Raw genomic sequence first — 16,295 nt, forward strand, 5'->3', positions numbered from 1 at the left:
TGCACACACACACACACACACACACACACACACATAGACACACAGACACACAGACACACAAAGCACCCCTCCACTCTCATCTCCCTGACCCAATCTAAATGCAGGAGAGGTCTACAGAAGTAACCCAGTTACATCAGGAAATGGTGCGTGTTGCACAGAATGTTCAGGACACAGAATCGTCAGCATGCACCAGCCGGAAACTAGGCCAGCTATATTTGTCCTTGGGACTGATTATGAATGTATTATGCAAGAGGATGGTACTGTTGCATAACCCGTATAGTGCTCGCTCTTTCTCTCTCTCTCTCTCTCTCTCTCTGTTTGTGGCTCACCTCATGTCCCCTCTGCCCAGTGCAAGATAGAGTAACATTACCCTCTTTTCAATCATGTAATGCTAACCCAGAGCCAAACATTGACAGTTTTTTTTTCTTACGCTGTTGAATGGTGGACTGAGCCAAGCAATCTGTGGGGACAAAGCAGTCAGCTTCACACTGCGTAAAAACATCAAACTGTAATTTAGAACACAGGGAGATCCAATAACACTGTGTGTTTGTCTCTCTCTCTCTCGTGTTGTGTACTGCAGTTATTAATGCATTATGAAACATTAAGTAAGTATTGTCATGATGCATTTCTGCTGATGCAAAAAGACCTTAAAAGATGACAGGATTTTGACCAACAGTTGCTTTGAGCAGACTGATAAGGCCTTACTGTATGGAGATGATAAACATTGCTCAACAGTCTCCCAGGGCTGTTTTAAAGAGAGCAAAAGTGCTATTGAGGTTATGTGCACTCTGTGACTTGCAAGCCATCTGGCAGCAAGGAGGGCTTAACCCCGGTAAGTACGCAGATTTATGGAGTGTCTTGTTACCACTGCGGCAATCAATTGACCTTTACGTAGAGACCAATGATTCATGCAAAGACAAGAAAATCAAATGCAGAAATGAATATCTTGCATAACAAGATTAACTTTATTTAGTAATGATTATTATTATTATTATCTTTTTTATTATTATTTTATAACTCTCCACCTCTGTCTTTGCAACTGCCAGGGGTTGCCATGCCAACGTTCTGACGTATGTAGGATTCCAGAAATAGAAATGTGAGGAATGCTGTGGTGTCCCACTGGGCTTTTATTACTCCCAGATCAGAGGATATTCTGTCCATGTATGTACGTGAAACTTGTATGTGTGTGTGTGTGTCAGGGGGAGGAGGTTGTACTGTATCTGTGTGTGTATGGATTACCAAAATCTATAGATTCACAGCTCTTTTAGAGGTGCTGGGGTAAAAGATGGGATGCTGAATAGCGATTATGGTCCTGGTTAAACCACCCACACACCACTTACACATGATCTGTTTTTAAACATACAGGACCTTCATCAAAGGTGGGATAATCTAGGCTCTTATACATATATAATGTCATGGATGGACTAGAGTGTTATGTAAGTATGATGTTTTATCGAAGCGTTGCCTACGCTTGGAGCAGCTGTGCATCAGAAGCGGACCATGAAAATGTCACCCATTAAGCAGCAGCCAGTTCTGAGGACAGTGACCTAAACTGCCCCACAGCCTCACTGAACTGTGAGTGTTTGAATCCAAGTTGATAAAGAGAGCATAGAAGATCACTTATCCTTGGGCCTTTTCAAGTATCTATGTCTCCACCAAGTTAGAACAGCATGTTTGGTTTTTGTTTTATGTTTGCCTGTGTTTTGGTGTACAGTGTACAACTCAACTGTTATGTTATATTGTGTTATATTGTATTATGTTCTATTATATTGTATTATTTCATATCATATTATGTCACAAGGGAGGAAATGTCTTAATGACTGGGTGTATGGGAATGAACTGAACAATACAGTCCTGAGAGGGTTAAACACAGTGTAATCACATTAAATAGGCAGGCATTGCGAATACATTCTGGTCACTGGGGACTAGTTCACTGTTACATAGAGGAAGTGTCTCTGATTAAGCAGTTCAGGAAGTCGGACAGCTTTAGAAGAGCCGGGCAGAAGTGCTGTCACAGGTAAAGTAGCACAGTGGGTCAGGGCTCCGCAGAGCAGACATCATGTGCAGACTTGTCCCTCCATTGGTGACATGCCACAGTGTCATGGAGGCACCTATTAGAGCAAGCCACTAGGGAGTTCCTGCAAGAGAAAAGCGGGTTAGATAACAGGATACACACCCTTCTCGTCTCTGTCTGATGCAATGCCCCACACACAAGGTCCTCTGATCTAGCTCTGGGGTAAATAAGCTAATTTACCTAAAAGTTGGTGTGTTCCTTTGATGGCCTAGTTCTCAGTGGCAGCTGGCCGATCTCAGAATACAGAATACATGAGCAAAGGTCCACCATGGAGCAGATGACAGGTTTGACATTTTGACCTTCACACACAATATGAATCCATGTTTATAGTTTTCTTATGATGTTACACGTGGCCTGAGTTTCCATAGCTCTCAGAGGAGCCTGTCAGGAGTACAGGGACTGGCATTAGCCCTGGCAGCCCAGCAGTGTCATCAAGTTAGCATTTAGATGGGCAGAAATATTTACTGTATAACCTGGAACCAACTGACCCACGGCCAGGCATGGTAGCTGTCAGCTCTGGCTTTGAGTGATACACAAATACCAGCAAGCATTTGGCGCTGGAGAATCTGAATTGCCTTTACCATACAATGAAGAAACTCTCAGGGCTAAATACAGCCACACTGCTTTGAGCTTTTGAATTTGCATTTAGCCTTGAGCTTTCCTCTTGAACACACATTACTGTAGTATTCACATACTTGTATAAGCCTTTTCTGTTGATAAATGAGCATTTGGCTTACAGAATAGCAGTACACTTGTTTGTTTAGCATGACGCACATTTATGTTCACAAAGTGTAAAACATGTTTTTTAATTCAATATAGGCTACACATTCTTACAACTGGACAATGTTTTTCTTACAACTGGACAATGACTTTAGGCCTACAACAATCATAGGAAAATATAGCCACTGGGAGGGGGCAAAAGGGCTGTGAAGGCCGTGGGTTGCCGACCCCTGGTTTAAAGGAAAGTTAGATGATGATAGAGTGCCAAGATTGCTTATTGTGGCTTTACATTACCATTTGAAAAACAGACATGTCATGTTTTTTTTTAAAAAGGTTTATCTGCAGATGGTTACAGAATTCACACATCACACACCATCTCACACATTTTTGCTCGTGCAGTTTCATATGAGTCAATACAGCCATTTTAGAGACATTTGTTGTTCAGGCATAACTGCCTCACTACTACAAGATGCTTGCTGATTTTCAATGTTTTCTTAATTCCCAAGCATAAACACTGCACATCATGATGTCAAATAAATAACTAGATGTACCGCATAGCGGTACAAAATATGACCGCCGCTCAGTCCTGTACATCCGCTCCGCGAAAATAAATCACACTTCAATTTATCTCCATATTTTACTCCATCCCCCACTTTTGAAACTTTTGTGTATGCTTGTTTGGCATGCCTGAGTGTGTGTGTGCGGCTGCACAGAAAGTAGCCTACTGGTGCTGAAAAGGTGAATAGATTGTAGAATAGCCAAAGAAGTAGCATTGTTATAAAACCTTTAAAATCTCTAAACGATCACAAGTAGGGCAGTTCATCACAGTTCATCCATTGCAACTGGATTGATGAAAGGTCACTTACACCTGTAGACTACATTGTATTTGGGAAAAGGAAAAGGTATCAGCATAATGTGATTTATTTATTTATTTATGTATGTATGTATTTATTTATTTATTCAATTATTTATTTATTTATAAACAAAAACATCTCTGTCAGTTCCATGCCGTTTTCAACAGCTATCAAAAACAAAGGTCATTTTTGGATGGATGGATTTTTTGTGAATGTTTCTTCTTCTACATAATATTTTAGTCATCTTTAGTTCATGTAATACTTTATTGTCCATGTAGTCTGTAACAGTAGTCTGAAACGAAATGCTGTTTTACATCTAACCAGTGGTGCAAATAACTGACATGTCCAAATGGGCCTTGATGAAATGCGTCGCTAGACTGTTCATACACATTTTAACGGGCCAAAGTTGAAGAACTGTTGTCCGTTATTGTTCGTGCAAATATAGGCTGATTCATGTTCCCTTGCATTGTGTAACTGAGGTCCATGGCTAGTCTGGCTTTCACCAGACCAAGCTCAATCTTTTAAGAAATCAAAAAATAAATAGCGGGCAGATCAGGCTGGGTTCACCCAGCCTAGTCCATAGGTCCGATATTGTTTAATTTTCCGATTGAGATATCCACGCTCTGGCTATTCTAAATGCAAAAATGCATCAGGGAGTTATGACAAAACTGTAACTAACAAACTAGATCCTAATAGAAAGCTGTTAGCTTCCCTAAGCTACAGGTAGGCCTATTTACAACATAAATTGTCAATAGGCTATGCTGGCGACACAAATAAAATCTCCTTTGGAAACCAATGGCTTACGCCTTACAGTATCAAGCGAACTTAAACTGCCATATTGTGGCGAAAAGTTGTAATAAAATTCACGCAGCTCCATGAGTCAAGGAAAGCGCCACTTCTAAATGGGACCCACTACACAGTAGCTAAAGGTGTGTTGCTAAAGCAACCATAATGAAATGAAGGTGTCATTGTTTGGATACTTCACACACACGTGCTTTTTAATTTCACAGACTACAACATCGATTCCCCTCTCACACCCTGCACGCACTTAAAACAAAATAAACAGGCGTCTTTTTTTTAGACCCCCCCATGGATGAAATTCTACAAAACTTGGCATACCCCCAGAGAATGCCAGGTCAATCATACACATAACATTTGGTGCAGTTCTGAACAGCTTAACTGAAGATAGGGGCGATTAAAGCAGAATAATATTGCATTTTCATTTTTTTCCCGGGGGGTTACAAATCACAAATGAGTGATTATGGGCCAGGTTGATGTGGGCCCTTGAGACCAACATACCATAAAAGATTCTTCATCCTCAGTGCCACGGTTCAGGTAGTTATTTAGGAAAAACTGCTTTTTTTGCGGTTCGGGAGGCCTAGAAGGGGGGGGGGGGGGGGGTTGTGGCCCTGGGGACGAAACAAAATTTTTCCGTAAAAGTCTAGTGGGGCTACATACCCACCAAATTCCATGTGCCCCGGTGGTTCGGTGTTCCGGGTATCGTTGACCAAAAATTCAGGAAGTAGATGACGGGAAAAAAAAAACAAATCCCTATTTGACCGCTTCGCTAGCTTCGCTAGTGGCGGTCATAAAAATAGCGTGTAAACAACCTGTGTCTGGAGTAGACAGTTTGGACATAGCAAGGGACCAATACAGATTGCATCATGAAATGCCCTGGTTCCTATACGTTCACAAAATAAGACTTCTTCTCTTGAGGTCTATCTGGGGAGATGGCATGGGCGGACTGGCCATCTGGCATACCGGGCATTTTCCCGGTGGGCCGACGCACCTTTTGGGCTGATAGAATAGGCTATATAATTATTTTGCCCAACGATCGGCCCACAAGAAGGACAATCAGCGGCCCATTGGTTACATTTTCATATTGACACTGGAGTGATCCAATAACAGCTCACGTCAGACCCCACCCCTTCAATTTTGGCTCAGAGCCAGGATTCTGTGAGCGCATCAAAAGTTAATCGAAGTTGCCTACACGAAATTGCGGCGGTTGCCGGTAGGCCTAGTGACAATTGTGCAAAATTAACACCAATGTAGAAGCTTCAAAAATACAATATTGCAAGTAGGCTAGGATGTCAGCAACATGTTGAAGTTCGTTGAGTTTTAACGAGGATGTAAGCAAGCTTACAGAGCAGAGGGACAGTGCAGGTGGTGGAGAGTGCGAGCGAGCCTAGTTAAGGCTACATGATAAGAACTCAGTGGTGGAGCAGGTAGGCTATGTATGCCATTTGAGCATTCAATTGAGCATTGTATAGTTTAAATGTAGCCTATTGGATAATTTGAAATGATACTTTGAATTCAAGCAGAAACTCTTTAATAATTGCTTGTATAGCCTACTTGAATATGGAGATCATGTGCTCCATGGCTACCTCTGATCAGTCAGAGTGATAACCAATGAGGCCTACATCACTTTCAGTGCTCCATGACAGTGTATTTAAGGGTAATACAAAGATTTTGTATTTAATTAGGCGTGCCCGAGTGATTTGAGGGCCGCTTGGGCCAAATATGCTAGGGCCGATTATGCCAGATTAGCAACTTCAGTGAACAAAGGGGGCAAAAGAGAGCTTTTCACATGTCCGTGAGACAAAAGCTGTGTAGGCACTGCACCGTATCCTATGTGAACATAACACAGCCACTCATTGTCTTCAGTGCCAATGGCCTTAAATACAGGTGTCAAAGTAATAAGGGTATTAGAGATTAGAAATAATAAGGGTATTAGAGATTGCATGTAACACTCCATGAGTTACCTGCAATTAGGTAAAATGGCTTAATCTGCTCAACAGTTACACAAACTGGTACAATATTAATGGGTTTCATCAGATCCCTTTCCACGGGTGTGTAAAATCAAGCACCTAGATTATGAATGCAGACTGCATGGTGCTTGATTACAGTATTACACCTGTGGAAAGGGACCTGATGAAACACCATGAATAAGCAACTCTGATAGAAAGTTGCGCAACCAATGTGTAGCCCTAAACTGTTCAAACATGCCAAATAACATGCCTCTGAGCTTGTCTGTTGTAAAGCTGACAACATGGCCAAATCTAGCTTTCTGTTTTTGTGTCCAGAGACTGAACATTTTGCCAAAATGTCCTCAAGAAAAACAGTTTTACCTTGTTTTATAGCTTAGATATAATAGGCTATGATGCTGAAACCAATCCTAGTTGATCAATGGCAAATACACAGTAGGCTACTTGTGTAAGTAGACTATAACCTATAGCAAATAGGCTAGGTCTATAATGTTTTTTTTCCGTAGCATCAGCATATCCCTCCATCATCAAACTAGCCTCTCAGTAATTTGTAATCATCAGTCAGGTCTCTGCTAGGCTACTGAAACGTCTGTCAATATTTGATACCAAACTTCTTTAGATAAATGTTGCTTTAAAAATGTCATGATTAATTACATACCACACAATAGACTGAAAGGTAGACCTACAGATTTTAATGACACAACCTACACCTAAACCTACCTCACCATTCAAAAGAATGGAAATTCTGCCTGTCATAGTACTTCATTAGAAATAAGTAAGACGGGTTCGCAAATTATTCTATCCTCCAGTGTTCTATTCTATTACTGCAGCTGGGCTAGGTGGTGTAGTAGAACTAGATGAACCGCAGAGCAGTACAAAATATGACCGGTGCCACCCAGTCCTGCACATTCTCTCCGCAAAAATAAATCACGCTGGTCAATTTGTCTCCATCTCCTACTTCATCCCCTATTTATGTGTATGTAAATGAGCGTGTGCATAGTGTGTGTTTGTTTTTGTGTATGTGTGTGCTTCTGTGTGTGTGTGTGTGTGTGCGTGTGCATGTGTGTGGATGTGTTTCTGTGTGTGTGCGTGTGAGTGTGTGCATGCCTGTGTGTGTGCATGTGCGGGAGTGCGTGTGTGTGTTTACGTGTGTATGTGCGTGCATGTGTGCGTGCCTGTGTGTGTGTGTGTGCTTATGTGTGAGTGTGTGATTGCCAGTTTGTGTGCATGCGTGTTTGAGCGAACATGTGTGCTGTGTGTGTGTTTATGTATATGTGTGTGTGTGTGTGTGTGTGTGTGTGCGTGCGTGTGCATGCATGTGTGTGTTTATGTGTGTGTGTGTGTGTGTGTATGTGTGTGTGTGTGTGTGTAGCTGACATGGCCCCCCATGAATGGAATTCCACGAAACTTGACATGCATTCAGCTAAACATACTGTATAGCTTTACATCAAAGCTTTAGGCGTATGCCATTTCGATCAGCTACAGAGAACGAGTGGCAGACAGAGTGTGATGTCACTTATAGGCTACCAGAGATTGTTGAGTCACATCGTTGCAAATTTCATAAAATGATCATTCCACAAAATTCCACTAATCAGGAAGTTATTCAATAAGATTATTAACAAGAAACATATAGCCTCAAAACAGCTATTATGTCTTATGTCATCTTGATCTGTAAATCTGTAAAAAAAACATGCAGCCATGCCTTAATATTGCTTACTGCACATTAATTATAGGCTAATATTATTATCATTTAATATTCAGTATTCATTATTGAATGCTTAACTGTAGGCCTAATGATGTTTTTCCCAATCATCCTATTTTATAAAGCAGGCATAGGCCAACCTGCGGGCATGTAATTGGGCTATGGGTTTTCTACAGGAATGGCCTGTTTGAACGGGGACTGCTAGTTTTCTGAAATAGTCGTAGGATTCCTGAACTATTCTGTGAGGACAAGAGAGGGGGTGTTCGAGTAATATTAACCAATGGTTTTAGAAAATGTATGTGTTATTCCAGAATAGGCGGGTCTTCTGCAAGCGGGGTGGGCTGCGGAACCAAAGAGGCGGTCCCTGCGAATTAGCAAGAGAAGCCACGCGGTTCATACAGGGATAGCGGTCGTCCTCGCCTGAACTTCACATAGAAGGACACAAATAGGAGCTGCGGCATCACGGACGAATCAGAACGGACCAATGAAGGGTTGCAGCAGCGAAAACAACATGTAACATTCGCCACTGGATATTGTAGAGTGGAATTTGTTGTAGTGCTGTCACTGAATCCATTGCTGCAGGCGCCTTGTTCAGGATTTCTTTTTAAAAAGTAGACCTTTTGTTAATCATCGTGAACTGGATGGTTACTCGCTCATATAAGGTAGGTTTATTGTGTACACTTTTAGCCTTTAATGATAATGCCAATCTGCGTTTGTTTGTTAAGAAAGACAACTTGAGTTAAATGTATTGCCAGTCGAGACTACGTTTTGTATTTTTACATCGGCATCAAATCCTTTCATACTTTGGTAGTTAACAGTTTTACATCTATTCTGTCGCTTATGTATTCGTGCCACCATGTTTTGCATAACGCCTATAACTTTAGTCATAGGCCATCTGCGGTCATAAGTGTAGCGAATGGTATTCAGCCTAATAAGAGATAAGCGTAGCCTAACGCATCGTAAGAATAGACTAGCGTATAGGCTGCTCAAGTTCAACGAAGTGAATGGACACGACAAATCTGTTTAACACTGTAACAGTTTAATTTCCAGAATAGTCTATACGTAGCCAATCTGGATCGTCGTGTCGTACAATAATTGAGTGTTATGGTCTATCGGTCAACACAGATCCACGTTGGGCTTTGTTGGTTTTACTGGGGAATGGGGCTAATATACAAGTAGGCTAGTTATATTTTATATTAGGTTTGGTTAGGATACATTTCAATACGCATCATTAAACAGATTCGCCTACAAACAAGCGTTTTAATCAATAATATTCAACTGAATATTGGTCAACTAATATTCAACTAAACCCTGCATTCATGACCATACGATAAACTGGGATATGACAGCGCGTTCTCTCTCTCTCACACACACCTTGACAAATCCTTTGAAAGTAGGCTTAACAACAGGTGGTGATTTCAAAAAGACAATGGCCTGTAGACAGGACCTTACTCTTACATCCGCCAAGTCGTCCATGTGAAATCCTCGACAGTTTGTCATTACTAAAAGAAAGCATACAATTATTAGCTAAACCCACTAAGCAACTTCAGGGCAGATACGAGTAATTCTTGAAAAACAGTTAATGGTTAGCATAATTGGTCAGCTCGCAAATAGATCTGATTCGTTGATTTTGGATTAGGTCATTTCGCGTAATGTGCTTCTCAGTGTAGCTCCAGTAACTTGAAGGGCAGAGTTACATAATGTTGTAACCGATCTTACGCAACTGCCTGACTCTTTTGTTGTATTTCTCGCTGTTTCCCCACAAGGTGGCACTATTGTGAAACGCAAGTGAGGTTTGCTGAGCTGCAACAACCTGATCAATGAGTTTCACTGCACCAGGGGTGTTTCCCGAAGAATCCCAAGACATGAGAGAGCACGGCAGTTTGGGGATGCAGGTCCTGGACACCCCCATGGCACCTGGGGTCCGCGGGCTAGAAATGGCTTCTCCGAACGGGGCGCGCACGTTCACAGATGAGGCCGTGTCCATCCTGACTTCCAGCAGCCTCCTGGCACGTTCCTTGCTGGGGCGCAACACAGCACTCAAGCGCAAGGAGCAAGAGGAGACGGAGAGCCAGGCGGCGGCCAGACGCAAGCGGGAGTTCATCCCGCAGGACAAGAAGGACGACAGCTACTGGGACAAGCGCAAGAAGAACAACGAAGCGGCCAAGCGCTCGCGCGAGAAGCGCCGCGTCAACGACATGGTACTGGAGAGCCGCGTGCTCGCCCTGCTGGAGGAGAACGCTCGGCTGCGGGCCGAACTGCTCGCGCTCAAGTTCCGCTTCGGCCTCGTCAAGGACCCGTCCAGCACACCCATCCTGCCCCTCACTGCCCAGTCACCCCCCCCAGCCCAGCACTGCTACCTGCCTTCTCTCCACCCATCTCAGCCCTCAGGCCTGCAGCTGGGGCCTCGGAGCCTGGGTGGCGCTGGGGGTGGCGTCACCAGCAGAGGTGACATTGCCATGGGCGACGCGGGCAGCATGTCGTCCGAGGACTCGGGCTTCTCCACTCCAGGCGGCTCCAGCGTGGGCAGCCCCGTGTTCTTCGAGGAGCGTCTCGCTGGAGAGCGCGACATCAAGCTGTCCCCTCGGCCCAGTGCCGAAGACCAGGCCTGCGAGGCCCACCTACACCACCTCCACCACTCCGCCACCGCTGGCGGCAGTGACGGCCTGCTGCACCACGCGGCCGGCCCGGCAGGCTCCCCCATGGCGCTGCACCTGTCTGGGGAGCTCTCCCAAGTCGTGGGGAAGCTGGAGGGCAGCGAGAGCATGAAGTGCCTCCCCCACAAGCTGCGCTTCAAGTCTCCCGGCTGCTCTGACACGCCAGTAGGAGACAGCCGCGGCAGTCCACACCCGACCACCATAACCAGGGGCTCCTTGCAGCCACACATTGATGGAGGGGAAGGCACCGTGGCAGGGTTCTGGTCCCAGGAAGGAGAGCATGCAGCCCCCAGCGCTGGTGGTGGTGGACAGGGGCTGAGTGATCCTTCGAGTCAGGCCGAGACCCACATGCTCAAGTCCCAGCTGTCGTCTCTCTGTGAAGAGGTGGCGCAGCTGAAGAGGCTCTTCTCCTCACAGTTGGTGTCCAAAACCAACTAATGTGCACCCCTTACCAACACATCGCACCCCCAACCCCAACTCAGAGACACCTTTGGTCAACATCTGACATCACCTCACAAAAAACAGACCTGGCCTTCTTCATCTCCTCAACATGCACACAGGGACTGGGTGAAGAGAATAAATGGTAGGAAAACAGTGGACAAAAAGAAGAGAGCAAAAATGGACTGGACCTGTCACAACACTACCTCTGCTGAATCTGAGATAAGAAAGACAGGGAAAAAACAAGAGATCACAAAATTATCAACTGCCTAACACACTCCTCACTGTATAAGTTCTTATGTGAAATATTTTGTGTAACACTGTTGTTTCTCACTGCCCTAGTCACTAACTTGTGTCACACTCGACTGACCGTGTATGTACTGAATACTGTATGTCCCAGTGCAAATGGCAGCACAGTGCCAGCTACGTACGTTGTTCACTCTCGCCTCCAACACTGAAAAGACTGGCCCCTTGTAGTACTTGATTACAAACATATACGTATCTGAGTGACATGCCGGTGTTCCAGGGCCATCTTGAAGATAAGAGAGGAGCACTATTTGAACTGAAAATGTAAACTCTACTTTTTTAAAAGACAAGGGAGACTCTAGTGGACTTTCCATTAAAAAGCACAGCTTTGAAGCTAAGAGGAATGATGTTGGAGGCAGTGTAGCAGGGGGTCTAAGATGCCCTCAAACACTGTGTGTGAGTGTGTGTGTGTGTGTCAGGAAATCTGAAAATTACCTGAGTTTACAGCACACACACTGTAAACTTTACATTTGATGATGGTAATTGTCATGTCTTGTGTCTTGTAAGCTTATGTAGTGAGTTTTGTACATGTGAATAAATACATATTAAAATACTCTTGACCTTGACATTTGTCTTTTTCAATGAATACAAATGACTCCACATTAAACCTAGAGCCTACAATGTTTTAAATTAATCAGTTGTGACTTAATGAAGAAGTCTTGACACATAGTTAGAGGAAAATGGCAACAGAGTAGCTTGTGCCTTTAAGAGTGCCGTGCTCTCTGGCATACTGTGCAGGGAACAGTAGTTTGGTGGTGAAACAATCATTTCAAAATCACATTACAAAATCAGATTTTTGTAATTATGGTGAACGCCCTCAGTCTGGCGAACAGCTGCACTATTTTCAGTACACCTTATAAGAACTCGCTTTCTCTCTCTCGTATGTGTGTGAGTGTGAGTCACTCACCCTGGGGTGGGTAATGTTATCTGTGGGTCATTTAATCGGTAAATGAGACAGGCAACCAAACAGTCAGTCACGACGGTCAGCTTCAATACCAGCCAGTCAGAGAGACAAGTTCTGTAATCTGTGCTGATAGAAATAACGATGAGAATGCTGAGGTTTCTAAAAACAGCCAGATGATGATGGCAAAAGTGTGGATACTAGATTAAATTAAATGATTAAACAATTTATTCAAATTGTAAGGTGTTAAATTCCCTGTGCTACAGGTGGGGTATTTATCACAGTGGCCAATCAACAGCTGAGCCTTAACATTAAACAATATGACATGGGATACTACTAACAACAATAACAACAACAGCAACATACCAAAGCAGCAAACACAAAATCATCAACACAGCAGCCTACAGTGCAACATGTAGGAACAGGAACAAACATCACCCCCAGAACAGCCTTCAAGAGCATTTCACTGGGGTTTTCAAGTGGGCACCCATCTTCTTTGGTCTTTCGTTGAATTAAGCCCACGACACCTCCAGAGGGCTCAAAGGTGATGTCTGCCATCTATCTCTCTACCACCAAATGCCAACAATGCTCCGCAACATAATCAGCCGAAACGCAAGCCCTTGATACAGGCACCAACAACCAACACACCCAAAATCAGCGATTCCACACATCGCAGAGTCAACTCAGGTGGTCTGTGAATGCCTCAGTCATACCAATTGGCTTGTCTTTTCAGCAGCCTCCTTTCAGTGATTGTCTAAATGAAACTGTTTGGTTGCAGTGTGTTGCAGTGTTGTGGCTGACTTTGCTACGAAACCTTAAATACCTACTGGTCTTCTGTGTGCGTGCCAGCCACGTTCCTTTATTGGCCACCTGTATGCCACCTGATCTGCATACTTTAACTTCTTCCTCCATTGCATCTTCAAAGGGAATAGTTAGCTCAATAAAGTAGACAATGCGCTCACACTCTGAATACACCATGTCTGGTCTCAAAGCAGCAATACATTGTGGAATTTGCAGTTGCCTTCTGATGTCCGCCAGGAGTTTCCAATCCCGCACGTTGCCCCATCTTCCTGTGTTGCTTGTATTTGCCTGATTGTCGCCTCTCTGTCCTTCTCCCACCAACAAAATTCTACTGTCCCTATCAATCGCCGGCAAAAAGGTAGCCTCAACTCTCTTGTTCCCAAGCAAAAATGCCAGTGATTTTGAAACCTGATTATGTCTCCAGGTGTAGCGGCCCTGGGTCAGGCTAGTTATACAGAATGAATGTGCTTCAGAAAGCCATGACTCATAAAGAGCTTCCAGCTTCCATCTTCACAAACCCATTGACTGAGATTCTGTGGAGTTGGAAGAATGTCTTAAGTGGCTCCTACCATAAATGTAATGCAGTTAGCATCCATGGCCCATAGCTCTCTTCAGCTGATCTTCCTCTTCTCAACACCATGCCAATTCATCCATTGCCCTTGTTCTGCTGGAGACACCGCTGTAAGGTAGGTATACTTTAATGTCCCCAAAGAGAAATTTGTCTTGGGCTCCAGCCACTGCATCACATAATAACTTGCATACATTACACACAACATAAATTATACATTCATACATGTACTTTACTCCCAGACACTGGATCACACATTTCCCAACATACTCAACGGCAATATAAACATCTGCTAGAAGTAGCAGCTCAAACCAGCAGTGCCACACATGAGTAGTTCATTGTTGAACGCAGCTCGCTGTCCTTGATTGCGAACAAAGCAGGTCACCATCTGTCTCTTCTCCTGTGCTGTAGACTTACCCCATGCTTTCCAACTGGAACCAAGACCAAACCCTGCTCTGAGATTCCTTATGCTGCAGTGTACCTGAAGTATTCTTAACTGCTTCTTTTGGATTCCACTTCCTCCCAGGTTTCACTATTGGGGCAGTATTCTTGATGACTGAATCCTTGGACTGTGACAGTCAGTCATCTCCAGATAGGTCTTTGAACTCCTCCGCCAAGCTGGTCATTGGCAACTCCAAGATTCTCTTTCCATACAATGCTACGGTAGACAATGTGCCCTAAGCCATTTCCTGACTAAACTGTTAACAATTCTCTCTCATTTTTCAGCCTATGAAACAGCAATTTCATACACAAAGGCCAGCTGATAATTGGCAAAAGTCCAAACTGTAGGCACCTTAACTTAAGTTTCTATTGATGGAATGAATAGCCTCAACAATGAATTCTCTAAGCTCCAAGACTTGTCCTGGGTCACTCAGTGTGGAATTATACCACCTACCTCAACTCTTGATATTTCCACAATAGACAAAATCACCTCGCCATTAGTATATAACTTGTCTTCCACATTTTTCCTTTCCTAATAGGTACATATATCCAGCTATGATGCCAACCTCCAAGTGCAGCTAGGATACAAGCATGAAACAGATGCACTTACTTGGTGGTGAAGCTCAACTGAATGTCCTCAAAATTTGCCCTAACTAAAGCTGGGATGTAAAGTAGGTGGCAAGGTAGTAAGAACAAAAACCTGGTCAACAGGATGAAAAATACAAACTCAAACATATTTATATTATATATTTATTTTTTTCCTACCCTATTTTTTTCACCTCCTTATTGACACAAAATAACACCCTGAATTTTCACTAAGAGTTTGCATCCACTCAGTAGAGGGCAGCAGATAGTCAGTTTTTAGCTCAACAAAAAACATCCTGAGCCATGTGGTACTCTTTGCAAATAATCAAAACAGACCCTTGAATACACATTCACATCCAATAGAGGTTGCAACCTGGTTTCATTAGCGAAACCACAAAACTGTATATCTCTAATGTTGTCATGCTATGTTGACAAATTATTAGGAAATATAAAGGTCTGGAGATGCATAAGACAAAATTAATTGCAAAATGTGTAGGGTTAGTTAAAACTGGATACCTCCTGGTGAAGCTATGGTTGCACAAAGGAATGCAATGTGCACACATGTCTTCTGCTAGCTTGAAAGGCTCCGTGCAATTGTGTGGCTCTCTGCCCTGGTGGGCTAGCCCTGGTCGAGGATAATAAAGAGATGGTTGACAGAAGGAGTGTGTTGATGATGGGTAGGGGGCCACAAGATCTGAGAGGCATGCTTTAATCAAGTCATCTCTTTGACTTCCTCTTTCCCTCCCCCTACCACAAATATGCACATCCACACCCACCCATGCATACACAGACATTCAGAAAGACATACACACATACACACACACACACACACACACACACACACACACACACACACACACACACTCAGACGCACGCACACAGCCCACACCCACCATTTTCTGCCCATCCCCATTTTTGCGGAAGATAAAGCCTGTTGCTAGGCAGGCAGTAAAACTGTTGCCATGGGAACACTCTCCCAGACGCAGCTGAGTGGAATAGGGGTGGGGTTGGGGTGCATTTGTAGGGTTTGGGAATGGGGAGGGGGGAGGGGAGAGAAGAAAGAGGCGCCAAGTTCAAGGCAACTGCTTTGGCTCCAAGCTGGCAGTTGGCATCCTTTGTACACCTCCTCTCCTAAATTAGGGCATGAGGGTGCACTGAAGGAGGGCAGAGATATCTATGGTCTGCTGTTTAAAGAGTGGCTCCATTCTTTCTTTACATCACAGGGAGAAGCAGGAAGTAAGTAGCCTACCTAATGGGAAAGTGGTATTTCGCCAGACATAAATATATTCATGCAATAATATGCAATAATAGGTAGCCTACTACTTCTATACAATAATCACACAAGTATTTTCATGGTAGAATGAGCCACAAACATACAGAGCTGCGCTCACAGGAAAGCGGAATTGCAAAAGAAACCAGGTTATGGGGTTAGGTTACCAGTCTGAATATATCTCAATGTGATACTAATAATAACAAATGATCA

General features: G+C 43.7%; 1 protein-coding gene and 1 long non-coding RNA gene across 2 annotated transcripts; one reads left to right on the forward strand and one right to left on the reverse strand.

The window, feature by feature from the left end:
* Positions 1-1,855: 1,855 nt before the first annotated feature.
* Positions 1,856-9,730, reverse strand: LOC121704533. The gene is made up of 2 exons (XR_006030582.1): positions 9,490-9,730; positions 1,856-2,138 (listed from the first exon to the last, which is right to left on the reverse strand). It is a non-coding gene; the product is annotated as an uncharacterized LOC121704533 (long non-coding RNA).
* Positions 8,507-12,082, forward strand: nfil3-6 (nuclear factor, interleukin 3 regulated, member 6). Its single transcript, XM_042084812.1, has 2 exons — positions 8,507-8,777; positions 9,882-12,082. Exon 2 carries the CDS (start codon positions 9,936-9,938, stop codon positions 11,208-11,210), a length of 1,275 nt encoding a protein of 424 aa, XP_041940746.1. The 5' UTR covers positions 8,507-8,777; positions 9,882-9,935; the 3' UTR covers positions 11,211-12,082.
* Positions 12,083-16,295: the final 4,213 nt, after the last annotated feature.

This window comes from Alosa sapidissima, chromosome 3 (genome assembly GCF_018492685.1).
Source record: "Alosa sapidissima isolate fAloSap1 chromosome 3, fAloSap1.pri, whole genome shotgun sequence".
Taxonomy (NCBI): Eukaryota; Metazoa; Chordata; class Actinopteri; order Clupeiformes; family Clupeidae; genus Alosa; species Alosa sapidissima.